This window comes from Callorhinus ursinus, unplaced genomic scaffold (assembly GCF_003265705.2).
Source record: "Callorhinus ursinus isolate GAN/ISIS: 27379988/994484 unplaced genomic scaffold, GSC_fseal_2.0 scaffold125, whole genome shotgun sequence".
Lineage (NCBI taxonomy): Eukaryota > Metazoa > Chordata > Mammalia > Carnivora > Otariidae > Callorhinus > Callorhinus ursinus.
This window is the reverse complement of record NW_027397187.1, coordinates 549,254-574,505: the sequence shown is the minus strand read 5'-3', so window position 1 is coordinate 574,505 and position 25,252 is coordinate 549,254. Positions and strand designations below refer to the sequence as shown.

Here is a 25,252-nt window from a genome sequence, read left to right as displayed (position 1 = left end):
CAGGGGGCGGTAAGGCTTGTCTGCCTGCCAGCTGGTTAGGGAACTCCAGGAAGCCGTCTGGGCCTCCCCCCTTCCAGCCCAGGGCTTCCCACAACACACTTGCCCGGAAATACCATGAGGAGAAAACAAAGCTTCTTCAGTAGGATTAAGTCTGTGGCCCAGAACTCACGCACTGAGGGGCACACACCCACAGACCAGAGGTGGAGGTGACCCTGAGCAGGGGTTTGGCTTGCCCCAGGTCTTAGTGTGCTGCTGTGGGCAGTCACCTCCTCCTTGTCCAGAGAATGCTGCCCTGATGGAGGGGCACCCCCTCCCCAGCCCTCCAGGTTTGCCCACCCAGGCCCAGTGTGGGGAGAGGAGGCCTGGGGAGCCTCGGGGCCAATGCTTGTCCACGGTCCTGTCTTCATTCCCCTCAAAACTCCCAGCTCTCAGTCCCCACCCAAGTCCCCCGGCCCCCCACCCCCCGCAACAAGCTTCCAGGCCTCCTAAGCCTGGGGTTCGCTGCCCACCAAGGGAGATAGCTACCTGTCTGGGGCTCAGGGGAGCAAGACCCCGGGGCAGGCTCATACATTCCAGCTTGCCCCCCCCCCGCCCCGACTCCTATGCCCTCAGGATGCTCCTGGGGGTGGACATCAGCCTCATGGTCCCTGAGGTGGAGCTGGGCCTGGCCAGTTCCCTGGGGAGACGGGTGGGGTGCTCTCTCTCCCTACAGTGGAGACACAGAGAGGGGAAGAAAGTATGCCATGCACCCCTCCTTCCGGGGCGGGTGAGGCCGCCCACAAAGGCTGACTGCGGGTCCTTTGAGGCCGTGAACGACTGTCTGCCTGCTGCCCCTGCCTGGCGGTAAGGCACCCTCCCACTGGGACCATGGCCACAAGTAAACAGAGCCTTCATTTGTGGATGTCGCCAACAGCTGCAGGCCGGGGCAGGCGAGCCAGGCGCCCAGCACTCCCACGGCCCCTGCCCAGGCTTCCCTGCACTTCTGGCCCTTTCTGCACCCCTCCTGGCCACAGACCTCCACTGGGCCCAGGCCACTGGGGCTGGCCCTCCTGCCCCAGGCAGGCCCACCTCTCCACACTGTGGCAGGAACACCCTGGCTCAGGGTGGGGGTCTGCAGGGCCTCCCCCAACCAGCCCTGTACAGCACCGTGTTCCTTGGGCTCACACCCAAGGGCCGCAGGGAGACTTCCACAGTCTTCTTCTCAGTGTCCATCTCCCTGAGGCCATGGGAGGGTCAAGATGGACAACCTGGTGTCTCAGAGGTCTGGGGCTCACACCTGGGCAGAACGTGGGCATCTCAGGCCACACAGCTTGGGGTAGGGGGGTGAGCAGAGAAGGCTCTGACAAACACGTCACTGACTCACTAGGGGAAACATCCGAGCTTCTCCCTTTCTCACCCGATTGATTTGTGGATTTATGACTGCCGCAGAGCCTGGGCCTTGCCGGCTGCTGCTTGGGCAGCTGAGCTACTCTGTAGGGCACAGCGAGGAAACCAGGATGCCTGTGCACAAGCTGAGCGGGGAAGACCTGCGGGCCACAGCCGCTGAGCCCACCTCCCCGCACAGGTATGTGGGGGAGGGGCCGGCTCTCTAAGGCCCTGCTGCGCGGACTGGCACGCGGACGGACGTGCTGACTCACCGTCCGGGCCAGGACTGCAACCGGGCAGCGGCGCAGCCGCAGACCACTCTCCAAGGGATGAAAATGCCAATCTCTACACCAGCATGCTGCTTGCCCCAACAATCTCATCGAGATTCCCCTGGGGCCGTTGCATCCCATCCTATGTTTTAAGACCGCGTGTGTGCCCTAGTACCACAGCGTAGAGTACTGTACGGTACTAGCTGAAGAGCGCGCCTTCTTTTCAGGGAGAAATAGGTAGCCAGGTATTGCCCCCAGCACCCATGGGGTAAAAAGCTCACTGAGAAAACCAGAATCTAGAGAGGCTCCAGTGGCCACAGCAGGGGACACCGTTCAAGGCAGACGCAGGGGCGTGACTTAGTCGTGTTAAAAAGATTATAAAAACATACCGAAGTGCAATTTTTTAAAAGCGATTGATGGAAGGTGCGACCGCACGTCATTTAACTGTTTTTCCCTCGTAGACTTTCCCCCTCCGAACGTCAGGGAAAAGTAAAAGCATCTGTCAGCGCAGGTATGGCTGGGGTAGCAGGGACAGGGAGCGCGGACGGAGGGCGGGGGCCCGCCGCGTCGCCACGCAGCTCTGTGCGCTGCTGGGGCCGAGGCACCAGGCGACCGGCGCGCGGCCAGCACCGTCTCCACAACAAGTGCGCGGCAGCCGGGCGGGCCCCCGCCCTCCCCGGGGGCAGCGGCCCCACGTGCTCCCTCACCTGACCGCCAGCCGGGCGGGCGTGCGGAACCCCCGCCCCCCTCCTCCGCGCCGAGGCCACGCGGGGTGGGCCCGACCCCTCGTTTCGCTGCCCTGGGTCCCCGGCAGCCGACCCGCGGAAGGCGCTCGGCGGGCCGGACGCACGGCCGGCCGCCCGGGCCCGCGCGCTCGCCCCCCGGGGCTGCAGTCTCCAGCTCGCGTGCGCGCCCGGCCCGCAAGCGCACAGCTCCGCGCCGCCGCCCCACCTGCATTTCTCCGGGCGCGGACCCGGGGCCTGCGCTCCCCCCGCCCCCGGCCCGGCCCGGCCCCGCCCGCTGGCCCTCCCCGGGAGGCCCGCCCCGCCCGCGCGCGTCCCCGCGGCACTGCGGCGGTTACCAGGACGCCGGCCTCCGGGCGGCGTGCTCTCCGAAGCCGGCCAATGAGGGGGCAAATCAATCATTTGAAACATCCAATGGACAGAGCACTGCAGCGCGAGGGAGGGGGTTTTGATAGGGAGAGCGGAGGCCGAGGCGGACCAATAAAGAGCGAACGGCGTTGGGAAGGTGGGCGTTAGGCGGCCGGATTGACGGGAAACGCAGCCAGTCAAACCAGGACGCTTGCCAGCCTCGTTCTGGCAGCCCAATAGGAGGCTGGCGGGGGCGGGCGCGGCGGCTATATAAGCGTTGGCGGAGCGTCGGTTGTAGCACTCTGCGCGCCCGTTCCTCCGCTCTTGCGTCCGTCCTTCCGCCAGCGCCGCCGCCGCTGCCGCCGCCGCCGCCGCCGCCATGAGGGAGATCGTGCACCTGCAGGCCGGCCAGTGCGGCAACCAGATCGGCGCCAAGGTGAGCAGTGGGGCGCCTGGGGCCCGGCGCGGGTGTCCCGGGCGGACGGGCGGGCAGCAGAAAAGATGGCGGCAGCGGGCGGGTGGGCGAGCGGCCACCCGCATTGCGGCCCGGCACGGGGTCGGAGCCGGGGCGGCGCGGGCCTCCGGGGACGGACCTGACCTGGCGGCGGCGGCGGCGGCGGCGGCGGCGGCGTGGGGGGAGGGGAGGGCCGCGCCCATCCGGGGCGGGGCCGGCTCCGGGCCCCGCCGGCGTGACTCAGCCCGAGCCCGGCCCGCCCGCGTCCCTCGCAGTTCTGGGAGGTGATCAGCGACGAGCATGGCATTGATCCTACCGGCACTTACCATGGCGACAGCGACTTGCAGCTGGAGCGGATCAACGTGTACTACAACGAGGCCACCGGTGAGACACCACGCCCCTTCCCCAACTCCTTCCTGCCTTCCCGCGGCCCTCTTCTCGCTGACGTCCTTTTCCTCCCTCCCCCCAACCCGCCCCAGGTGGCAAGTACGTGCCGCGCGCTGTGCTCGTGGACCTGGAGCCGGGCACCATGGACTCCGTGCGCTCGGGACCCTTCGGGCAAATCTTCAGGCCCGACAACTTCGTTTTCGGTGAGCCGCGGCATAGGGGCTGGGCGGCGGCCTGATGGCCAGGATGGCTCGAAGGTCGGGGGGTGCCCAAGGTCATTGGCGGCAGCACCGAAGAGCTGAGGTCCTGATCCACCCCCCACACCTCCTCTTCCTGGAGTCTCTCAATCTCCTAAAGCGGCTTTGGGAGGAAGGCCCAGCTGTCCACCCGCAGGGAAGGAACCGGCAGATGTAATCTTTCTGCTACAAACATTGAGTTGGAGGCAGGGGGAGCTGTGCTTGCAGTTCATCTGTCCTTGAGAATTGGCAGGGGCTGCTGCCTGTGGGAGGGCATGGCTTACTGTTGAGCCATCTTGGCTTGACTCCTAACTTAGTTTTTAAACGGGTGGGTTACTGCTTTATCAGTCTGGGAGTCCATTTGCTCTACCTGCAGGCTGAGCTCTGTGTGTCCCCTCCCCCCGCATTATTTGGGCTTTTTGGCACGGGTGACCAGTGGTGACCACATGCCCAGCAAAGAGTGACTGGCTGCCCTCTTCCAGGTCAGAGCGGTGCTGGGAACAACTGGGCCAAGGGGCACTACACAGAAGGCGCGGAGTTGGTCGACTCAGTGTTGGATGTTGTGAGGAAGGAAGCTGAAAGCTGTGACTGCCTGCAGGGCTTCCAGCTGACCCACTCCCTGGGTGGGGGCACTGGGTCCGGGATGGGTACCCTCCTCATCAGCAAGATTCGGGAGGAGTACCCAGACAGGATCATGAACACGTTCAGTGTGGTGCCCTCGCCCAAGGTGTCGGACACGGTGGTGGAGCCCTATAATGCCACTCTCTCGGTCCACCAGCTCGTAGAAAACACAGATGAGACCTATTGCATTGATAACGAGGCCCTCTATGACATCTGCTTCAGAACCCTAAAACTGACCACACCTACCTATGGAGATCTCAACCACTTGGTGTCAGCCACCATGAGTGGGGTCACCACCTGCCTGCGCTTCCCTGGCCAGCTCAATGCTGACCTGCGCAAGCTGGCTGTCAACATGGTCCCCTTCCCTCGCCTGCACTTCTTCATGCCCGGCTTCGCCCCACTGACCAGCCGAGGCAGCCAACAGTACCGGGCCCTGACGGTGCCTGAGCTCACCCAGCAGATGTTTGATGCGAAGAACATGATGGCCGCCTGCGACCCACGCCATGGCCGCTACCTGACCGTGGCCGCAGTATTCAGGGGCCGCATGTCCATGAAGGAGGTGGACGAGCAGATGCTGAACGTGCAGAACAAGAACAGCAGCTACTTCGTGGAGTGGATCCCCAACAATGTGAAGACGGCTGTGTGTGACATCCCACCCCGGGGGCTAAAAATGTCTGCCACCTTCATCGGCAACAGCACGGCCATCCAGGAGCTGTTCAAGCGCATCTCAGAGCAGTTCACCGCCATGTTCCGGCGCAAGGCCTTCCTGCACTGGTACACGGGCGAGGGCATGGACGAGATGGAGTTCACCGAGGCCGAGAGCAACATGAACGACCTGGTGTCCGAGTACCAGCAGTACCAGGACGCCACGGCCGAGGAGGAGGGCGAGTTTGAGGAGGAGGCCGAGGAGGAGGTGGCCTAGAGCTGTTACCTGGTAAAGCGCGCAGAAGCTGTGTGAACTCTTTATTCACTCACAACCTGTTCTCTGTGTGCACTTGCTTTCCTTCCTGTCTTGACGTCACATGCTGTACAGACGCCACCATTAAAGCATTTTCATAGTGTCTGGTGTCGTCTTTGCAGTTCCTTTTGATATGCTTTGCGGGTACTGTTGCCAAACGTCAGCGCATAGTTGTCCTGCGTGGCTACAGGGACAGTGCTGCAGCTGAGTCCCTGGCATTGCCACATGCCCAGCTGGCGGTCAGTATTGGAGGGTCTGGGCTGCCCTGGGCACCTGCCTCCTGCCCGGCCTGGCCTATCCGCAGTGAACTTCTGGAGGGCCAGTCACCCAACTCCTCCATAGAGTGGTCTGGTCACTGCGCCCTTGTCTAGGAGGTAGGTGAGGGGACCCACTGGGTACGGTACGTACATGGTATGAACCCCATGTAGAAAGGTATCAGGCCCTGGCTGTTGTAGATGGTGTTGCTAGGCCAGTGTGTTTTGGGCAGCCTCTCACCCAGGGCACAGATGGGGTTTCTGAAGAGGAACTGTGGAAAGAGGCAGGTATTGACATGTGCTACCTTCCTCAGCTCAGCCAGTAAGTAGTAGGTCGTGGTGGGGGCTGGGGTCTGAGCGAGAAGCAGGACTAGGGCAGGAAGGGTAGGAGCCCTGTTCCGTGTCGCCTGGCCCAGCGATTCCCCTAGAACCACTGTGAAAAGTTGGGCCTGACTCCTTCCAGGGGTCTCCTCTGTTTTCACCGCTCCCCACAGCACTCCCGAGCAGGGAGCCTAGACCCAGTCAGGAGAACAGACGGGTTCCTCCCGGGGCCTCTAAGGAAGGCTGCCCTTCACAGCCCCCTCCAGGGAAGCCAGCTGAACCTTGGCCATGCTGGTGCCTGCCCAGAGGTGTGGATGCCACTCTGCGGGCCGTGCTGGGCATTTGGGAGCAGGCCCAGGGGTGGCGTCCTTGTACCTGGTTTTTGTCAAACTCATCCATAGCCTGTGTGACACCGTCGCGGTAATTCACCCCCATCACCCAGGCAAACCGAGGGACAAAGCCAGCGTAGCCTAGGGGAGGAAGTGGTCAGGGTCCTGCCCCAGGTCCTGTCCACCTTCCCCTGGGCATACCCCCCTGCTCCCAGGTGTGTCAGGGCAGTCTGTTCGGGCTCTTCCCCTTCCCTAGACGTTTGTCAATTGCCTGTTGGGGCTAGGGGCCTGTGGGTGGGCAGGAGCTCCGGGAGAAGACGGGTTCTAGGAAACAGTTCTCGGGGCAGGGCTGGGGATAGACCCACGGGCAGTTCTCACTTGTTATCACTCATCCTGTCTGGGTCCCTGGAGCCTTGGAGTGCGTGTGGGGAGTGAGTGAGCTCATACCTACGCCCTGGGCACCCACCTGAGATGGCTTTGCGTTGGATCAGGTTGGGGTGGTCGAGCTGGGGCAGCCTGTGGAACCTGCCCACATCTAGTGTCTCCTGCTGCTGAGCTGGGGGTGGGTATTCATCCCTCCTGCAATGGTACAGCTGGGGTGGGAGAGGAGCAAGTCACTGCCTCAGCCCCTACTTGGGTCTGGCTGGGCTGAGGCTTGGTCCCAGCACCTCTCCTAGTTACCTGGTCCCGCCCAGGGGCCTCACGGACGGGGGTGGTGCTCCTCCAGCCCTCCTCCCCATATGCCAGCCGCAGGCCTGGGTGTCCGAAGTCTCTGGAGTCCCCCTTCCTGCCTGGTGGGCACGGGGGGTAGGGAGGGTAGGGCATGAAGCCCACAGGCAGCAGGACCTGCCTGGATACATTCTCTACCCCCGGCCGCCCGCTTTGGGCATCCACTTTCCGGGGTGGGAACTGGCCCAGGATCTCAAAGTTCTTGTAGGGCTTCAGACCTGTACGGACAGGGTGGGTATGAGTGACAACAGCAGGAGGGTGAGCCTGGGGCAGGCAAGGCTGGTGGGCGGGCGGCTCACCCGTGTAGTGGGGGACGTAGGGCTCAGTCAGGTCACGGTGGGGGATCGGAGGTGGCTTGGACTTGCTGAAGTCCTCGATGAACTTGGGCTTGGATATGGGGGACAGCACAGAGCAGGGGCTCTTCTGCACGCTGGGGTCTGTGAGCAGCTGTGCTGTGGTGCGCCCATAGGTGTCCCCCACCTGGTAGCGCAGCTGCGGATAGAATCCGGCATAGCTGCAGAGGGAAGTGGAGGCAGGGCCCCTGTGCGCAGGGCGTGGAGCCGGGCCACAGGCAAGGTACCTGCCCTCACCTGCAGATGCCAGTCCCAGGAGCACCTGCCTTCTGAGGCTCTTGAGGCTTGAATGGGCGGCTCAGGCCAGGTGCCGGGAACAGGCCTGGCCCACAGGTGAGTTGCACGGTCCTCACCACCAGGTCACCGTCTGCTCTCTACCCAGCCATCCTCAGCCATGGAGCTCCAGGATGAGGGAACAGGGAACTGCCCCCTTGAAGCATTCACAGGGATGGTGACAGGGTCCGGGCCTGGACCCAGGCACCGCCCAATCTATACAAGGTGGTCCCGCTGGGGAGGCCTTGCAGGGATTTGGCCTGGACCTTGGCCACCCGCGAGGCCAGGACTTGAGAGGCAGGCAAGAGTGCTGCTGGTAGGAGGTGGCTGAGCTGAGTGTCGTTTAGAGAGACAAGGGGAAGTAGTGTAGGCCTCACCGCAGGCCCCAAGTGGGGGTAGTGCTGGGGCCGGAATGATCACCCAAGCGGTGAGAATTGTTTTCTTTTGAAAAAACTGCCAAAGCGAATGCAGAATTGCTAGTGTGAGCGAGAAGCAGGACTAGGGCAGGAAGGGTAGGAGCCCTGTTCCGTGTCGCCTGGCCCAGCGTTTCCCCCAGAACCACTGTGAAAAGTTGGGCCTGACTCCTTCCAGCCTGCCTGCCTTCCCAGGGATCCGTGTGCACATAGGTGCACACATACACTCCACAGAGGGCTCGCTTTTAGTTTTTACGTCAGGGGTACCTAGCGAGGCAGCCTGGCGTCCCTGCCAATCAGCCTACTCTGGAGGCTAAAGTCTTTAAGACACGCAGCCCTCTCTGGGGCATCCAGGGTTTACCTAGCCAGCCTTGGGCAGCTGTTGGGCTGTCTCCCGTGTCCTGCTCTTCACAGGCATGTTGGCCGTCTGGTGGGGCTCTCAGCACAGGCCGAGCAGGGAGTGCTCCTGCCCTCAGGCCTCTCCAGGGCCCTCAGGCCTCACCCCCACTCCCTGGAGACCAGCTCTGGTGCTCTCTTCACGGGTGGCCTTGAGCCCTTAGGCCCAGCCCCACTGCGCCATCCTCCACCGAGCCCAGCCTCCTCCAGGGCTCCAGCACTTACCCAGGGATATAGTGAGGTTCTGGCGTGAAGAGGTTGTGTTTCTGAGTAGCTGTCATCTGGCCTCAACAGCACCTTTGGTGGCCCCAGCCCCTTCCAGCGTCTGCCTCCCTCCCCTCAGAGGAGTCCCAGTTGCCTGGAAACCATTGTGAAGGGGCCTGCCATTGTTGGGCCCTACCTGGCCCAGGACCCCTCCTTAACCCTGTGAGTGCTTCCATGTTACAGGTGGAACTCCTAGGCCCAGACAGGCAACAGGCTAGGAGAGTCAGCCCCTCTGGGAATCGGGACAGCCGCGTTGGCCCTGCCAGACTTGCTGCCCCCAGTGGCCAACTGAAAAGTAGCTTTCCCACCAAGCCCCCTCCTCAGACCAGAGGCCCTCGAAGCTTCTCGGGCATTGTGGGAGGCCTCCTCCGGGAGGTGTCTGAGCTTCAGGGCTGTTGGGACTCTGTCCTGGAGAGTCTTTCCCCTGGAACTGCGCACCATTTGCCATTTTAAATAATCCCTGATTTTTTTTTTTTTTTTTTTTTGTATAGGAATGACTTCCTAACTATAAAAGCAAAGGAAAGTATCAAAGGAAAAGATGAGCAGATTCTAGTACATGTCAAACACACACACACAAATACTAAAAGGCAGACTACAAGCTGGGGAAAAAAAATATCGCAACAAGTGGTATGAAGAGATATACTATCAGTGTAAAAACTTCACAAAAACAAGAAAAAGTAGCTCTATGGCAGGAAAATGTAATGTGAACATCTCAAGAGAACCCACAGTCAGGGGACACACAGACAAGGTTGAACCTCACGGAGGTGGTTGGTGCTGGCCCAGCAAGGCCACAGGCACGGGGTCCGGAAAGCAGTTGGGGGACACCGGACATTACCTACTTGGACGGGCCGCTTCTGCTCACAGGCTCCCGTCTGAAGGAAGCGACGGGCATCCAGCTGAGGACATCTGTGGGATGTCAGCCATCGTAGTAGTATCTGACACAGGGAGAAATTGGGGCTATCTCACATGTCCAGTGACGGGGGCTTTGTTACGAAAGCTGCACCTGCAGAACACCATGCAACAAGGGAGGGGCCCAGAGCACAGGCCGAGAGCCCCTCACCCTAATGAAACACGTGTTTCCTGAAGCAGGTTTCTATCTGTCCCTCCTTCCATCCATCCGGAGTGCCTCCCCAGGCCAGGCAGGGTCAGTGTTGGATGGGAGAGATCTGCAGAGAAAGAGACTTGGTCGGAGTGGGGTAGGCCTGGAGGCTGAGCTGTTCTTGACTGGGCCCTGCTTGCATGGATTAGGTCAAGACCAGGGCTAGGGCTGGCAGGCTGGCCGGTTGCAAAGGGCACAGCAAGGGCCCTGGTGCCCAGGCGGGCTCTCCCTCATTTGGGCTCATTATTCCTTCACTCTTCAGCCCGGGCTGCCCCATTCGTCTGGGACACCTTACAGCCTCTGTGCGACTAAGCAGAAGACGGGCCCCCTGCCTGGGTCACCAGGCAGCTCCAGTCCCCAGCCTGCCTCTGTGGTCAGCATGGTCCACCCAGACCCACTTTCCACTGCTTTGCTTTTCTGAGGGCTGGGTTTCCAGCAGGAGCTCCTCCTCCAGGGAGTTCCCCTGGATCCCTCCACCCTCCCCCTTCATTCTGGATGGCCTGGTACAGCTGGGCAGCCCATAGCAGCTGCTCCTCTCATCCCTGTGCAGAGGCCCCAGTCCTCCCAGAAGCCCTGCTAAGGTGGACCCTGGCCGTCCAAGAGACCCCAGATCCTAGGAGAGGAGAGGGCTTGGGATAAGGAAGGGGAGAAGAGAGAAAAGGAGGCCAAGCCAGAAGTTGCTGGGGCAGGCTAGGGGTCCTCCTGGCCCAGGCTGACGCCAGAGTGACCCACCTGGCTGGCCAGGGCAGGGGTCTCTCTGAGGGGCCCACTGTAGCAGCCCCTCCGGGGCTGGACAATGCTCCTTCCCCAGGGAGTCCCTGGCAACTGAGGCAGGGGGTGTCCATGGCTGGCTAATGAGGTCACAGAGCCCCAAGGTGTCCCTGGGGAAGGGAGCCAGATACTTTGACAATGAATTTTGACCAGAAAACTGTGAAATTCCTGGCGAATTTTTACATCAGTGGAGGCCAACACTGGACCCATGGCTCCCCGAGGCAGAAGCCACTTGAGCCAGCCCAGTAAATTCTCAGGGAGCTGGGTGCGCAGATGGGGTGGCCATTGGGCTGGGTGGACAGCGCTCCCCCCTCTCCCTTGTAGGCCCAAGGGTAGTGTGTTCTTGTGGGGCCCCCAGCCAGAGACCGACTGGAAGGAGACGCCGCCCCCAGGAGTGCAGGAGTTCCAAGCTGGCCTCAGGATGCAAACGGGCTCCCTCCAGGAGCGCCCCCCTATCTGCACCCAGAACCTGAGGGAGCTGTGTGAGTAAGGGTCCTGGCTGCCCCCCACCTCGGTCTGGTTTGGGGAGGCAGGCAGGGGTGGGAGGCGTCTGCTGAGTCCCCACACCAGAGCTTGCTTCCTGCCAGGGCTGGAACGACGCCCACCCATCGTGATCGACCTGCAGATCCCCGGCCCCGCCAAGTACCCGGTGCCGGATGCTTCAGTGCGCGAGTCCTCCCCACATCCCCAATTCAGCATCGGCCGCAGGTTCCCCACCCGCGGTGCGGGCCCCCTCCCTGCGCCCCGCCCCCTGCCCTGGGAGTGGGGCTCCGGCCACCAGCCTTCCTTCCCTCCCCAACCACGCTGCTGCTACTGCAGACGGCGGTGGCCGCAGGGCGTGGCAGGTCTTGTGGTTCCAAAGCGAAAGCCCCTTCACGCAGAAGGCCGACTTTAACCAAGAGCAAAAGGTGGAGGGCCCGCCTAGCTAGTCCTGAGGAGGCGGGCTGGAGGAGGGGCCAGGGAGGGGCGGGGCCCGTGGAGGGGCGGGCTGGAGGAGGGGCCAGGGAGGGGCGGGGCCCGTGGAGGGGCGGGCTGGAGGAGGGGCCAGGGAGGGGCGGGGCCCGTGGAGGGGGCGGGCTGGAGGAGGGGGCGAGGGAGGGCGGGCTGGAGGCGGGGGCCGAGGGGCGGAGCCTGTCGGGGCGGGAGGGGCCTGCAGCAGCCTCTTTCCCTGTAGTGGCCGTCGCCCGCGGACTATCAGCCACTCAGCCGGCCTGCCTTCCGGGCCTTCAGCTTTGGGGGCCGCCGCCCCGCCTCCAAGAGACTTGAGGCCCCCGCCCGCCCGGGGCTGCCGCGGGCCGGGGGTGCGGGTTACCGTACCCAGCCCCAGCTTCAGGCCCCTCCGCAGGCCCCGGGGGGCGAGAAGCTCCCCAGCCCCAACACCTACAACATCTTGCCTGGGTGCCGCCTGCAGAGCCCCCGTCCGCCCGCCTTCTCCATGAGCCGCTCCCCTGCGTTCGCCTCCTGGGTCAGCTCCTGTAAGGAGAGCTCTGAGAGAGGAGGCCAGGCCGCGCGCAGGGGTGGGGACTCAGCCTGTGGGGAGCTGGGCGCTGTGTGGCAGCTGGCGCTGTAGCCTAGGTGGGGCTCCCACCTTCTCCCTGCAGCCCGCAGTCCCGGCCCAGCCGCCTACTACGTGGAGGATTGCTATAACTCGCGCTTCCCCTCGGCGCCTGGAGTGGTGATCCAGGGTGTCCGAAGACCCAAGCGCCATGACACCGGGCCCTTCTGCGCCCTGTAGTGCCTCCTCCGCACAGCCGGCCACCCGATTATCCATGGAACCCTGGTCTCCCTGGGGGCTTTCCCAGGCCTCCCTGGGGAACTAAGGGCCTCCAACTCGGCCTTTTGACTCTCTGGGTGCCTCTGATCCACGCTCTTGGCCGGCCAACCCCTCTGTGAGCCGTGGACATCAAGGAGGGCCCAGCCTGAAGTCCATCTGCCCCCCACCCTTGCCATACAGAGATGCTGTGGGTTCTTCCCAACTCTGTTGTGTGCCTGACTGGTGAGCTGTCCCTCAGATGTGGCCTGCTGCCCACCTGTCATGTTTGGCTTTCCTTGGCCAGGGGTCTTCCTCTGCTTCCCCTTTGGTGCCCTCTTCTCTAGGGTGGGTGGGGTAGCAGCCTGGGACCTCCTGGCTGGGGACACGATGGGAGGGGGCCCTGTGGGCAATACAGGACACCCCCACCTAGTTGTGCTACCAGAGGAGTGGTCAAGCTGCCAGTCTACCCAAGGGTCAGCTGCCCTCTTGAGGTGAGGTCAGCTTGCCCAGCCACCAGGGAGGGCCCAGAGGACCAGCTGGTCAGGGCCTGGCCCCAATTCTTTGGCTCCTGCCCAAAGACCCTGTGAACTTGCCCAGCACCGTGCAGGCCATGCCACAGCCAAAGACTTCCTGGGCCTTCACTTGTTAGGGTGCCCACAGCAGCAACCCGCCTTTCTACCCAGGGTTTGTCCCCAAGACTGCCTCCCTCCCAAGGGCCTCACCTGCAGCTGGTGGAGGCTCCTGTCACCGTGTCAGTTCTTGCAGAGGCCCTTCTTGTGCCACCCGTGTCCTGAGCCAGAGCTTGACCCCTCCAAAAAGGCACTGCAACAGCTGCTGTGGTGTGGACAGCAGTCCATTCTGCAGGGAGGCCAAAGCCCAGGGAGTCTGAGTGCAGTGCACCTGTGACCTCCTCTAGGGCTCAGCCACTGGGGGTTGAGCCCCAACACCCCTGAGAATCAGAGCAGTGGCATGGCAGATGGCTGTCCTTAGGCCCCGGGCTGACCAGCTCAGCCAGCAGGCAACAGAGACAGAGCTGTGGAAGGTCTGGCCTATGGAGCTTGGCTCGGGGGGAAGGGGGTGGAAAGCAACCCCTAGGGCTCAAAGTCAGGAGGGGGACCAGCAGGAAGGATGGAGCAATGCCCTCCAGCTGGGCTGAAGAGGGAGGGCTTTCTGGAGGAGGCAGTGGCGGAAGTGACTTTTAAAGATGATCAAGAGTTTGCTGGGCAGTAGGAAGGGAATTTCTAGCAGGATAAACCTCAGAAACCATGGCACACAAAAAGGGAGAGGGTGTGATGTTTGGTGTGTCCAAACTTGGGAGGATACAGGGCTGTTTGGATGGAAGGAGGTGAGCTGGTGAGGTGAGAGGCTGCAGAGGGCTGAATGCTGGGTTCAGGGGCTTGCACACTTTGCAGTGAGGAGCCCATGGAGGGTGCGCACCAGGCAGTGTCCACTGACTTTGTATGAGCTTCTTGCACTGCAAGGGACAAGGGACACCATGAAACCTGAGCCTTGCGTTCACAGTGTGTCAGGACGGACAAGTCAGCCTGAGGGCCTACCACCTTGGGTTAGCTTGGGGGTTAGATGCTCACGGTGATGAGAGCGAGGATACCTGTCCTTGGTCACGATCCCACTTCGTCCCCCAGGTCTCTGCTAGGTCTCTGCTAGGCACCTGGAAGCACACTTAGAGTTTAGTCTTTGCAACAAGCTTACGCGGTGAGCTTCATCCCCGCCTCCGTTTGACAAGGAGGGAGCCAAGTCCCAGGGAGAGAGAGGTTCGTGCGCCCGGTGAGGCCCAGGGGCAGGGAGCAGCTAGGGCGGACTGCTCCTTTTCTTGAAGCGAAAATACTCTCAGCGTCAAAAGTCAGCCACAGGATTTTTCATGATTATAAAAATAAAGTGTACTAAATATCAGTTCTGAAATTCGTAAGCAGGCCGACCCCCGCCGGCAGCACCCCTTCCCCGGTCGCCCCACGCGCAGGTGCGCCGCAGCACCCCGCCCTGCCCGCAGAGGGGCAGCGCACGCCACGGGGCCGGGCCGGAGACGCGGCCGCGGAGGAGCCGCGGGTTGGAGCCTCGGGGGCGGGCCGCGGCTCAGGTGGGCGGGGTGCTCGTCCACAGCCCGCGCGACACCGGGACACAGCCCGCGCCCGCGTCGGGTCAGCCAGGCGCCGGGCGCCGCGCCTCTCCCAGGAACCTCTGCGCGGCGGCGGCGTTTCCGGGGGACCGCTTGGCGGGCGGACCCGGCCTTGCAGGACGGAAGTGGGCGGCTGCGGTCCAGGCGGAGCCGCGCTGCGGGCGGGACCTGGCCGAGCTGGAGGGTGCCGGCGAGCGGAGCTCGGGCGGCCTCCGAGGCCCGAGCGAGCGGACTCCGGGGGGCCCTGCGGCGGCCGCCGCGGCGCCGGCGGAGCGCGGCGGGGATGGGGCGCCGAGCCGGGCGGGGGCCGCGGCCTCGGCCATGTTCGCGGGGCTGCAGGACCTGGGCGTGGCCAACGGCGAGGACCTGAAGGAGACGCTGACCAACTGCACGGAGCCGCTCAAGGCCATCGAGCAGTTTCAGGTGGGGCCCGGCGGGCAGCGGCGTCTGTTCCCGGCGAAGGAACCGGGGCCCCCGCAGACGGACTCCGGCTGCGCTATGGCCCGGCTGCCGGGAACACCCTCGCGCCTGCCTCGCCGTGCTGCGGGCCCCCGGGGTGCTGGCCAGGCGCGGCTGCGACCGAGCCGTCTGTGCTCGCCCCCCGCCCCAGGAAGCAAAGCCGAGCCCCGCGCACACGGGCCCTCTGTTTCCGCAGACGGAGAACGGCGTGCTGCTGCCCTCCCTGCAGTCCGCCCTGCCCTTCTTGGACCTGCACGGGACGCCGCGGCTGGAGTTCCACCAGTCGGTGTTCGACGAGCTCCGGGACAAGCTGCTGGAGCGCGTGTCGGCCATCGCCTCAGAGGGGAAGGCGGAGGAGAGGTAGGTGGGCCGCCGACCCCGTGGCCACACTCCCGCCCGTGGAGACCCGTCCCCTGGTGTGGCAGCTGTTTGGGACCAGTAGACAGCTGCTTCCCACTGGGGCCTGTGGTGCTGCCTCAGAAAGGGAGTCTTTCCAGGTACAAGAAACTGGAAGACCTCCTGGAGAAGAGCTTTTCTCTGGTGAAGATGCCGTCCCTGCAGCCGGTGGTAATGTGCGTCATGAAACACTTGCCCAAGGTAAAAACCACCGGCCAACGAGCTCGGCTCGCTCTGCCCAGCGCCCTCACTTGGGGAGGTGGAGCTTGCCCTGGCTCCGGGTGGCAGCTCTGCACTTGGGGAGGCTTCCTGAGCTGTCTGTCTGCCCAGACGAGGGGCACGAGCCAGGCAGAGACTGAAGCTTGGCGTGTAGACTGGGTTGTGGGACCCATGGCGGCTTGGCAAGAGCTGTTTGTATTCAGCTTGGCTGCCTGCATCTGCTGGGCCCGGTGTGCGGGCACAGGTGCCCCTGCCGGTGGGGCTGGGCCTGAGCCTGAGGTGGTCTCTGCTGGGGGCGCTGAGGCCTCCTGAGCTGTCTGGAGGGGGTGGTCTGTGTGGGCGTGTAGGTTCCGGAGAAGAAGCTGAAGCTGGTGATGGCCGACAAGGAGCTATACCGGGCCTGCGCGGTGGAGGTGAAGCGGCAGATCTGGCAGGACAACCAGGCACTGTTCGGGGATGAAGTTTCCCCGCTGCTGAAGCAGTACATCCTGGAGAAGGAGAGTGCACTTTTCAGCACAGAGCTCTCCGTGCTCCACAACTTCTTCAGTCCTTCCCCAAAGACGAGGCGCCAGGGCGAGGTGAGGCAGGGGTGCCCTGACCACCCCCTTTCCCACCCCCGTGCGGGTTTCAGTTGTTCTGCTGCTGGGACGGTGGGCTTGTATGTGTGGCTGGCCAGGGGGCTTTGTGATGCTGTGCCTAGTGTGGGTCTCTGCTCTTAAGTACTTGGCACGCCTTTGCAGTGAAGTTCATCGTTTCTTCTTTCGGCTCAGGGAAGTTGTTTTTTGTTTTTAAGATATTATTTGTAAGTACTCTTAACTCACAACCCTCAAATCAAGAGTCACATGCTCTACTGACTGAGCCAGTCGGGCGCCCCTCTTTTGTTTCTTCCTTTTTTATTTTTAAGTTTTGTTTTTTTTTTTTTAATTAGAGCACAGGAGAGAGAGCATGAGCAGTGGGGAGGGGCAGAGGGAGAGGGAGAAGCAGGCTCCCCACTGAGCAGGGGGGCCTGACGTGGGGCTTGATCCCAGGACCCCGAGATCCTGACCTGAGCCAAAGGCAGCTGCTTCACCCACTGAGCCCCCAGGTGCCCTGCCTCTCTTTTGTTCTGTGTCTGATTCGTTCATTGCCTTGGCAAACGTTTCTTGAGTCGTGACTTTCTGCCATAGGTGCCTGTACTCTTCACTGATCCCAGAGGTCAGGGTGTTTGCCTGGGGCACTCACAGTTTGTAGGGAGGCAGATGCTACAGAGTAAGTGTCACACGGTCACCCAGAGCTCAAGGGGTGGCCAAGGGCTGCAGAGACATGAGGCCGCAGAGTAAGGCGCGGCAGGGCTGGGAAGTGAGCACGGGCTCTGAAGGGGAGCAAGCTGACTGGGATGAGAAGGCTTACAGGGCTGGAGCGGAGAACAAGCGGGTGAGTAGATTGGGGGGTGAGCTCAGGAGGGCTTGAGACCCCCATGGAGACTTTGGCATTTCCCAGTGAGTTGGGGGTCACTGAAGTGTCCTGACCTGCTCCGGCATGACAGCTGAACGGTGGAGGGAGGTGATGGTGGCGAGCCACCAGGTCAGTTGAGTGTCGCTGGGTGTTTTGTTGGTCCTTTGCTTTCTCGCCGAGGGGTGTGTGCCGGCGTGAAGTGGGATCTGAACTAATGCTTTCTCCCACGATCTGGCCGGTGGTTGCGGTACTACTTCCTGCCTGTGGTCTTTTGCTTCTTCTTCACATTTTCTTCCAAGCCAGTGTCCCCCTTGGCGGCCTGGGTCCTTTGGGCCTTCACCCACTGCAAGGGGAGAGGGTATCGCCCATGGTATGTAGGGTGTGGCTCAGCCACTGGGGCCACAGCTCTGGGCCCAGCTGGCCTGAGCCTGAGCCTCACCACTTGTTTGCTGGAAGGCCAGGTCTGGGCTGTGGTCAGGGCAGGCATGTGGCAGTTCTTGTCCACACCGGAGGTGCCCGCTGGGTGGTGCTCCAGGTCTGCTCTGTGTGTTGGGGTCCCTGACTTCTGCTGAAGAGGCCTTGCCCGGGCCCCCCAAGGTTGCCTGTCCTGCGCTCACTGCTTCGGCTGTCCCTGCTTTCTCTCTGCACTCACTGTGCCCGGCCTGGTGGCTGTTGGGGTGCTGTGTTGTCCGTTACCTCAGGTTGTGCTGTGTGTTCTAAACAGCGTTAGAGCTAGAGACCCAACTCCTGTTCACGGCCAGCGAGCAGTGAGCAGCGCTCCCTCCTGTTGGCTGCGGTGGCGCGGCAGGAGCCTTCTGTGTGGGGTGTGGGTTGCAGAAGTGGGTGGTCCCTGCCGAGGAATAGGGACAGGTGCTGGACGTGGGACGGGGCTGCCACAGGGCCTCAAGTTTTGGGACAATGCGGGGAGCCAGAGTCCCAGGCCTGAGTCTCCCTGTACCAGCGGACTGGGCAGGCGGGCGGCAGACCTCCCACGCTGCTCGGGGGATCTGGGGTCACAGGTCGATGGCCTTTCAGAGAAGCTGTGGGATCTGATGTGGACTTCATCTCCTTAAACACCAGAAATGCCACCTCCTGACACAGAGCTGGCGTCTTGTGAGAGAGGAAACTCTCTGGTGTCGGGATAGGGCGGTGCCGCCCCAGGGCCGTTGGTGACACTGTGGCGCGGGTCCTCCCCACCAGGTGGTGCAGAAGCTGACGCAGATGGTGGGGAAGAATGTGAAGCTGTATGACATGGTGCTGCAGTTCCTACGGACCCTCTTCCTACGGACCCGCAACGTGCACTACTGTACACTGCGGGCCGAGCTGCTCATGTCCCTGCACGAGCTGGACGTCGGCGACATCTGCTCTGTGGACCCCTGCCACAAGGTGGTGGCCTTGCCGGCCCCTCCCCCACCTCCTCCCCGTCCACGCCCACCCCCCAGGGTGCCAGCCAGGCTCGGGCAGGGGGCCATCCGCCCTGCACCCCCCCTTGTTTGCCTGCTCCGGGCCTTCCTCTGCTACGGCTGGGACAGGCCCCGTGTCCGCTCCTGGACGCTTGCTCTAGCTTCTTTTGGGGTTTCCCAGGCCATTGGCCCTCCCCTGCTCCAGAGCCCCTGGGGGCCGCTTGTGTACTGTGCTCCAGGGGTGGGGTTTTCTGTGCAGCCTGAGACAGTGTCACCTCCCGGGGGGCTGTGTCGTGTCAGGATGTGAGACTGTAGCACCCACCCCCACAAAGGGGGGCCGACAGGGAGGCCCCTTGAGGGCAGAGCACAAATACTGTCTCCTCCATGCACCGTCTGGCCCCCTGGGGATGTGGGACCTCAGGCCTGTCTGCCTTTGCACCATATCGGGCCTGGACCATGTGAGGCAGTGAGTCCTGCTGCCTACGTGGGGCCTGGGCCCTGGCCGCTCCTGAGCAGTGAGCACGAGTGCTGTCTGGAGGCCATGGTCTCTGATCGCGTCCTGACCGCCCTTCCTCCCCGCAGTTTACCTGGTGCCTGGACGCCTGCATTCGCGAGCGGTTTGTGGACAGCAAGAGGGCCCGGGAGCTGCAGGGGTTTCTGGACGGAGTGAAGAAGGGGCAGGAGCAAGTCCTGGGGTAAGGGTCAGCCTTGTACAGGTGCTCCCCGGCCCCCAAAGTCCTGTCCACAGGTGTTCGGATGAGCAGGTTGTTTCTGCGGTTTGTTCCAGTGTGTTTTAGAAGTGCCTGGTGCTCGTGTGCACGGCTGAGAGGCCTGGCTACTGCGGCTGAGGCGCTCAGAGTTTCGGGGGAGCCCGGGCCTGGGCTGGGGCTCTGGTGCCTGCAGTCATTGGGGCCTGCCTGCAACAGAGGGGTGGGTGGTCAGCACCATCCTGGGGGCCCTCTGTGCTGGTGGGATCTGGCTCCCAGCACCACCTTCTCTCTGTGACGGTCTCTGTGGGATCCTGGATGTGCTTACAGAATCAGGGTCAGGTTTTCAGAACCAAAATGGGAGCTTAATTTAAAAAAAAAAACAACTCTTTTGACTCTTTAGCATCTTGATTAAGTTAAAGGTAAGTTATGAATGGTGAAGTTGTTTTGGGAAGAAATCCAGAGTTGGTGGGCAGTCTTGCTCTGTGTGGAGGGGCTATTCTCCCCAGGACAGTGGCCATGCCACGTTAGCTCAGTGTGCTTGTCCTCACAGGGATCTGTCCATGATCCTGTGTGACCCCTTTGCCATCAACACGCTGTCACTGAGCACCGTCAGACACCTGCAGGAGCTGGTCGGCCAGGAGACGCTGCCCAGGGTGAGTGCGCTGAGCTGGCTGCATGCTGCCTCCTGGGTAGATGTCTGGGTGTGGACTGTTGGCGGCCAGGTCTGCTGGCCCCAGTGAGAGCCCATACTCCTCCTGCTGGGCGGTGGGCGTGTGGGGAGCCTGTGAGCGAAGCTGATGGTTCTGGCTGCACCACGAGGGCTCTGCAGCAACGAGTAGTTTCACTGGGGGAGGGAGGCCCAGGTGTGCATGTGCTGAGGCCTCCACTTTCCCACAGGACAGCCCTGATCTCCTCCTGCTGCTCAGGCTGCTGGCCCTGGGCCAGGGGGCATGGGACATGATTGACAGCCAGGTCTTCAAGGAGCCGAAGATGGTAACAGCACTGTGGCGGGATTGTTTCCGTGGCTTTCTCGAGGGGCTCTGTGGGCCCGAGGAAGAGCAGCACGGTGGGGTCTTGGGCGGTGGGAAGGAGGGCCAGGCCTTTAGATTGATATCCAGGAAAGGTGGATGTGAGGCGGGTGGGCGAAGGGTGGGGCACAGTGCAGGACAAAGGCGGGGCTGTGCGGGACCAGTTCTGGGTTCTCTCCTGGCCTAGGAGGTGGAGCTCATCACCAGGTTCCTGCCCATGCTCATGTCCTTCGTGGTGGACGACCATACCTTCAGCGTGGATCAGAAGCTCCCAGCCGAGGAGAAAGCCCCAGTCACGTACCCAAACACGCTTCCAGAGAGTTTCACCAAGTACGGGCTCAAGGGGTGTGGGTGGGGGTTCCTCGCCCCCCGTGGCCCCCCTCGGAAGGCTGTGTAGAGCATGCGGCTCAGGGGCGACCCGTCCGCGCTGGTGCAGGTTCCTGCAGGAGCAGCGCATGGCCTGCGAGGTGGGGCTCTACTACGTGCTGCATATCACCAAGCAGAGGAACAAGAACGCTCTCCTCCGCCTGCTGCCAGGGCTCGGTGAGTGTGCAGGCCCGTGCCCTGCCCCACCTCTGGGGGGTCAGCTGGGTTCACTTCTCAGTCTTGGTCTTCTGGAAGTTGTTCCGGTACAAGAGCGAGTGGGGCCCCGCTTGGTAGACTCAGACACCCTTTACCGTGGTCACCATGTGTGGAAGGACGCTTTCCACTGTGGTGCAAGAGCTGTCTTACTTCTACCCTACCTGGCGAGGGAGTGGAGCCCCTCAGTCCTGCGACCATGCAGAGAACCCACCCTCAACAGTGTCCGGCTATGTGGGGTGGGGGCCAGGTTGCTTCCTGGTAGGAAGAAGAGGGGGGGGCCTGAGTGGACCCCTTCAGGAATAAGCTGCAGGCCGAGCCAGGGAGAAAGGTTAGTGTTCAGGAGCACCTGGCCTTCCCTTTGCCGGCCCCGGGCTCATCTGGGGAGTTGAGGCTGCTTCATAGAGATGTCGCACGTCCCTTGCTAAGCATGTTTCTGGGTCATTGACAGGTCTGAGGATGGTGCGTGTGTTACGTTGCCTGTGTTCTGTTTGCGAAGGAAGCTGTTTGTGGGTTTTAATTTATATCCAGCTTTCATCTAAGTGAACAACATGAACTTACTTTCTTACTGCCCCAGAGGCCGGAAGGATGAAGTGAGTCTCCTGGGGCTACAGTCGAGGTGTGGGCAGGTCTGGCTCCTTCTGGAGGCTCCAGGGAGACTCTGTCTCCTTGTCTCCAGCTCCTCGGGTCTGCCCACACCCTGGCTCCCGGCTGCATCTTGCAGTTCACCCTCCCAGGTGCTCTCACCCCGTGTCTCTCTGACTCCGGCCCCCGGCCTCCCTCTTACCGCATAGGAACCTGGGATGGTGTTGGGCCCATCCTGGGGCTTCTTACCACGTGAGGTGGGACGCTCACCAGCTCCTAGATCAGAACGTGGACACATCTCGGGGCCATCCCCCCCCGGCCACAGAGGCTGGAGCATTTCAGTATGTTTCTGAAAACTTCCAAGAGTGCGGTTGCAAATAATTTGCATTTGTCTCATCATTTCTGTTCGTTTCAGTACTTCTCTTTGTTTGTTTCTCTTGTTTAACAGTGTCGGCTAGACACGGATGTTCTGCCTGCATCAGGAGCACCCGCGTCTCCCGGCCACGTGCTCCTGCCCCGTGGGCAGGGATGCAGGCCTTTCCTTGTGTTTAGGAAGAGTATAGTTGTTCCTTCTTTTTTTTTTTAAGTTTTTTTTTTTTTTAACTTATTCACTCGAGACACAGAGATACAGAGAGAGAGCATGAGCAGGGCAAGAGGCAGAGGGAGAGGGAGAATCAGGCTCCTCACTGAGCAGGGAGCCCGATGTGGGGCTTGATCCCAGGAGCCTGAGATCATGACCTGGGCCGAAGGCAGACGCTTAACCATCTGAGCCACCCAGGCGCCCCAAGTATAGTTGTTCCTTTATGTCATTAGTGGGAGCTAGTAAGAATGGATGCCAGTTTAAAAAATTCCTTTCTGTTTTTGTTTTTTTTTTTTAAAGACTTTATTTAGTTGTCAGAGCACAAGCAGGGGGAGTGGCAGGCAGAGGGAGAATCAGGCTGCCCGTCGAGCAGGGAGCCCGATGTGGGACTCAATCCCAGGACCCTAGGACCACAATCTGATCCGAAGGCAGACACTCAGCCGACTGAGCCACCCAAGCGTCCCTATGTTTTAGCTTTTTATTGTGAGGATTTCTGATGAAATCACAAGTAAAGAGCACAGCATGGTGAAGCCCGGTGCCTATCAGCTGCCTACATGGGGGCCCGCGGTGACGGTCTAGACATAAATCCAGACTGGCAGCATTGCAACTGTGAGGGACCTAGCAGGTGTCTCTACAAGACACGGGTGCTGTCAGAAACCACGGTGCAGCCGTGGCCACACATGGGGCCAGGTGCTGCTGGTGGCCATGATTCCCCAATTGCCATGTGACATTGTTCTATGAGTAGTTTGCTCAAATCAGGATTCAAACAAGTGTCTCACTTCCAACTCTCGTGTTTCCTTGTTGCCTCCTGGGTTTCGCACGGTCTGTAGGGTCTGTGGGATTTGTTGGGAATTTGTGGGCAGTGTCCCCTGTTGTCGTGACTGTGGACCTGCCCGCGTGTCCTGTCCGCTCAGGTGCGTGGCAGGAGCGCGCCTCGGCTGCGTCTGACGCGCCCGGGTCAGCTTGCACTCGGTGCCGCTGGTGTCGGCCGGGTCCGTTGTCGTAGAGCACCCTGGCGGCACCTCGAGCAGCTGGTACACAGCACTTGTGTCCGCGTGCATGTCCCCCTGTGGCCTCCTGCCCTCCAGCTGGGGCTCTGACCCCGTTGGCTGTGCACGTAGGCGTTTCTGTCACTGCTTATCAGTGAGGTTCCTTGGTAGTCACCTTAGCTGTTTCTTTTAAGTTTTGGAGTCCATGGCTTCAAAGCGTGAAGTCATTTTCTTCTCTTGTGTTTCTTCCAGAACCGTGCCGATAGCAGTCTGGTCGAACTCACGGGCTGGTGCCGTGGCACTTGCCTGGGTTTTTCTTTGCTTTCTGATCTGTTCAGAGTTTTTTTCCTCTCCTGGAGTCCACTTAATCCAGAGTCCCTTGGCCATGGGTCACAGCCACTGGTGATGGGCTCTCGTGCCCAGCCCAGCCCTCGCGCTGTAGCCTGGCTTCACTGTCTAGGTCTGGGCCCCTGGCCGCCCCCCTGCCCTGTCCACCTCGCCTGTGCAGGCCCCTGATTCTGGCTTGCAGGAAAACCGGGCCCCCTGTCCTCAGGTGACCTTGCTGCTTTGCGGCCTCCCCACCATCCACCGGTCCAGGGGCGGGGATGGCAGGGTGAGCGGGGCCGACCGCTGCTGTGTTTGCAGTGGAGACCTTTGGCGACCTGGCATTTGGTGACATCTTCCTGCACCTGCTCATGGGGAACCTGGCGCTGCTGGCTGACGAGTTCGCCCTGGAGGACTTCTGCAGGAGCCTCTTTGATGGCTTCCTCCTCACAGCCTCGCCCAGGTGCCTGCCTTCTGCCTGTGTGCTGCCAGGGCTGGGGGGCTGGGGGCGGGGGGTGTGGCACAGCTAGGCAGGGGGGCAGGTGTGGGGGTGTGTGGCCCAGCTGGGCGGGGGGGGGGGGCGTGGTGTGTTGCCCAGCTGGGGGGGGGGCGGGGGTGTGTGACACAGCTGGGCAGCGGGGGGCGGGGCGTGTGGCCCAGCTGGGCGGGGGCAGCTCTGGGTCACTGCAGTGCTGCTGTGGCCTCTTCCAGGAAGGAGAGTGTGCAGCGACACGTGTTGCGGCTCCTCATCCACCTGCACCACCGGGTGGCCCCGTCCAAGCTGGAAGCCCTGCGTAAGGCACTGGAGCCCACCGGCCAGGTGGGTGCCCCAGCCTTCGGCCTGTGCCAGCCTGACCCTCTCCTTGTGTGCATGTCCCCTGCGTGGACGTGTCCCGAGTGACCATGGGGTCTGCTCCGAGTAGCCCTGGGGCCCGCCCCAAAGCCAAACACTTTCCCCCGCAGAGTGGAGAGGCGGTGAAGGAACTTTACTCTCAGCTCGGAGAGAAATTGGAGCAGCTAGAGCACCGAAAGCCCAGCCCGGCCCAGGCTGCAGAGACTCCGGCCCTGGAGCTGCCCCTCCCCACTGTGTCCGCTCCGGCTGGGCTCTGAGGCTTCACCGGGGCTGCTCAGGACTGGGCAGGGCCCCTGGTGGGTCTGGGACCTTGGCTGGCCAGAAGGAGCTCCCCTGGACTTGGAGTGTCAGGGACCCCACCTCTCCTGAAGGCAGACTGGCTGCTCATGGGGATGGGCTGGATGGAGCTGAGCACCCCCCACCCTTGGATGTCCTGCACGTGGGGCACCCTTCCGCTGTGCCTCAGCCCCACCCTGACCTGGATCCTGGGACCTGTGTTCTTGCTCCTCATAGGCCCCTGTCTGCTGCTTTGGAGGACAGCTCTGGGTCTGATGTGCCCAGCTGGCCCCTTGAACTCACTCCCAGGCTGTGGAAAGCTTCTGGCTCATTCCTGCCTCCTGTTGTGGGTTTCCACTTCTGTAGGGGAGGCAGATTGGCAGCAGTTGGGATCAGGAAAAAGCCACCTTTTTCCATGGGGAGAGGGCAGGAGGACCCAGGCCTGAGGGAAGCGGTGGGCCCAGCCCTGTTGGCACCGATTGGCAGAATCATGTGGCTTGTTGGGTCCGATCACCTGCAGATTGAACCTGGCTTCTTCTGAGGAGCTCCTGAGTGTTTCACAGTGGATGGTCTGGCCAACCCATGGCCCCACAGGCAACGAATTGTTTCTCCCCTGGCCAGCAGCACCCCGTGTAGCAGGCGTGGCTGAGGAATGGCTGCCTCAGTTTACCCTTGGAGCAGTGTGCTCAGCTGCACCGTCTTGGTCAAGTGAGAGCTGTTGCACACAGTGAGACTTTCGCTTATGTAAATAAAAGGTGTTTGGGTAAATCCAGTGGATGAGCTATTCCTGGGCATGCCTGAGGGTTGGATGTAGTGCAGGTGGACAGGTACTTTTTTTTTTTTTAAGGTTTTATTTATTTATTTGACAGGGAGGGAGAGAGAGCACAAGCAGGGGGAGTGGGAGAGGGAGAAGCAGGTTTCCCACCAAGCAGGGAGCCCGATGCGGG

At 61.9% G+C, this 25,252-nt stretch overlaps 4 protein-coding genes across 6 annotated transcripts; 3 read left to right on the top strand and 1 right to left on the bottom strand.

Moving 5' to 3' along the window:
- Window positions 1–3,012: 3,012 nt before the first annotated feature.
- TUBB4B (tubulin beta 4B class IVb) lies at window positions 3,013–5,484 on the top strand. The gene is made up of 4 exons (XM_025864854.2): window positions 3,013–3,161; window positions 3,455–3,563; window positions 3,659–3,769; window positions 4,285–5,484. Exons 1-4 carry the CDS (start codon window positions 3,105–3,107, stop codon window positions 5,343–5,345), a joined length of 1,338 nt encoding a protein of 445 aa, XP_025720639.1. The 5' UTR covers window positions 3,013–3,104; the 3' UTR covers window positions 5,346–5,484.
- Window positions 5,374–11,351, bottom strand: CIMIP2A (ciliary microtubule inner protein 2A). Of its 3 annotated transcripts, none has more exons than XM_073889996.1 (10): window positions 11,230–11,351; window positions 9,774–9,879; window positions 9,549–9,648; window positions 8,675–8,807; window positions 7,314–7,528; window positions 6,967–7,232; window positions 6,752–6,878; window positions 6,332–6,426; window positions 5,790–5,907; window positions 5,374–5,565 (listed from the first exon to the last, which is right to left on the bottom strand). In XM_073889996.1, the coding sequence occupies exons 4-10, from the start codon at window positions 8,728–8,730 to the stop codon at window positions 5,477–5,479; spliced, it is 966 nt and encodes a 321-aa protein (XP_073746097.1). In that variant the 5' UTR covers window positions 8,731–8,807; window positions 9,549–9,648; window positions 9,774–9,879; window positions 11,230–11,351; the 3' UTR covers window positions 5,374–5,476. The 3 variants fall into 3 exon arrangements, with proteins under 3 accessions (XP_073746097.1, XP_025720640.1, XP_073746098.1); XM_025864855.2 differs by lacking the exon at window positions 11,230–11,351 and adding an exon at window positions 10,545–10,669; XM_073889997.1 differs by lacking the exon at window positions 11,230–11,351 and adding an exon at window positions 10,545–10,669 and having other exon boundaries at window positions 9,553–9,648.
- On the top strand, window positions 10,649–14,275 carry STPG3 (sperm-tail PG-rich repeat containing 3). Its single transcript, XM_025864858.2, has 6 exons — window positions 10,649–10,828; window positions 10,908–11,065; window positions 11,171–11,305; window positions 11,403–11,491; window positions 11,758–12,058; window positions 12,185–14,275. Exons 1-6 carry the CDS (start codon window positions 10,722–10,724, stop codon window positions 12,316–12,318), a joined length of 924 nt encoding a protein of 307 aa, XP_025720643.1. The 5' UTR covers window positions 10,649–10,721; the 3' UTR covers window positions 12,319–14,275.
- A 319-nt stretch (window positions 14,276–14,594) lies between these two features.
- NELFB (negative elongation factor complex member B) lies at window positions 14,595–25,073 on the top strand. The gene is made up of 13 exons (XM_025864902.2): window positions 14,595–14,893; window positions 15,126–15,289; window positions 15,427–15,526; window positions 15,892–16,122; window positions 18,179–18,364; window positions 18,964–19,076; window positions 19,642–19,744; window positions 19,989–20,084; window positions 20,307–20,449; window positions 20,556–20,662; window positions 23,498–23,639; window positions 23,888–23,996; window positions 24,140–25,073. Exons 1-13 carry the CDS (start codon window positions 14,792–14,794, stop codon window positions 24,284–24,286), a joined length of 1,743 nt encoding a protein of 580 aa, XP_025720687.2. The 5' UTR covers window positions 14,595–14,791; the 3' UTR covers window positions 24,287–25,073.
- The last annotated feature ends 179 nt before the right edge of the window (window positions 25,074–25,252 follow it).

What these genes read in the sequence shown, in the direction of transcription:
- TUBB4B (XM_025864854.2), top strand. Translation starts at nt 3,105, where the DNA reads ATGAGGGAGATCGTGCACCTGCAGGCCGGCCAGTGCGGCAACCAGATC. An exon ending in GCAACCAGATCGGCGCCAAG is followed by an intron (nt 3,162 to 3,454) that starts GTGAGCAGTGGG and finishes CGTCCCTCGCAG; the next exon opens with TTCTGGGAGGTGATCAGCGA. An exon ending in GTACTACAACGAGGCCACCG is followed by an intron (nt 3,564 to 3,658) that starts GTGAGACACCAC and finishes AACCCGCCCCAG; the next exon opens with GTGGCAAGTACGTGCCGCGC.
- CIMIP2A (XM_073889996.1), bottom strand. Translation starts at nt 8,730, where the DNA reads ATGACAGCTACTCAGAAACACAACCTCTTCACGCCAGAACCTCACTAT. An exon ending in ATGAGTTTGACAAAAACCAG is followed by an intron (nt 5,908 to 6,331) that starts GTACAAGGACGC and finishes CTCTTTCCACAG; the next exon opens with TTCCTCTTCAGAAACCCCAT. An exon ending in CTACATGGGGTTCATACCAT is followed by an intron (nt 5,566 to 5,789) that starts GTACGTACCGTA and finishes CTGTCCCTGTAG; the next exon opens with CCACGCAGGACAACTATGCG.
- STPG3 (XM_025864858.2), top strand. Translation starts at nt 10,722, where the DNA reads ATGAATTTTGACCAGAAAACTGTGAAATTCCTGGCGAATTTTTACATC. An exon ending in AAGCCACTTGAGCCAGCCCA is followed by an intron (nt 10,829 to 10,907) that starts GTAAATTCTCAG and finishes TCTCCCTTGTAG; the next exon opens with GCCCAAGGGTAGTGTGTTCT. An exon ending in CCGCAGGTTCCCCACCCGCG is followed by an intron (nt 11,306 to 11,402) that starts GTGCGGGCCCCC and finishes CTGCTACTGCAG; the next exon opens with ACGGCGGTGGCCGCAGGGCG.
- NELFB (XM_025864902.2), top strand. Translation starts at nt 14,792, where the DNA reads ATGTTCGCGGGGCTGCAGGACCTGGGCGTGGCCAACGGCGAGGACCTG. An exon ending in CTGTGGACCCCTGCCACAAG is followed by an intron (nt 18,365 to 18,963) that starts GTGGTGGCCTTG and finishes TCCTCCCCGCAG; the next exon opens with TTTACCTGGTGCCTGGACGC. An exon ending in CCGCCTGCTGCCAGGGCTCG is followed by an intron (nt 20,663 to 23,497) that starts GTGAGTGTGCAG and finishes CTGTGTTTGCAG; the next exon opens with TGGAGACCTTTGGCGACCTG.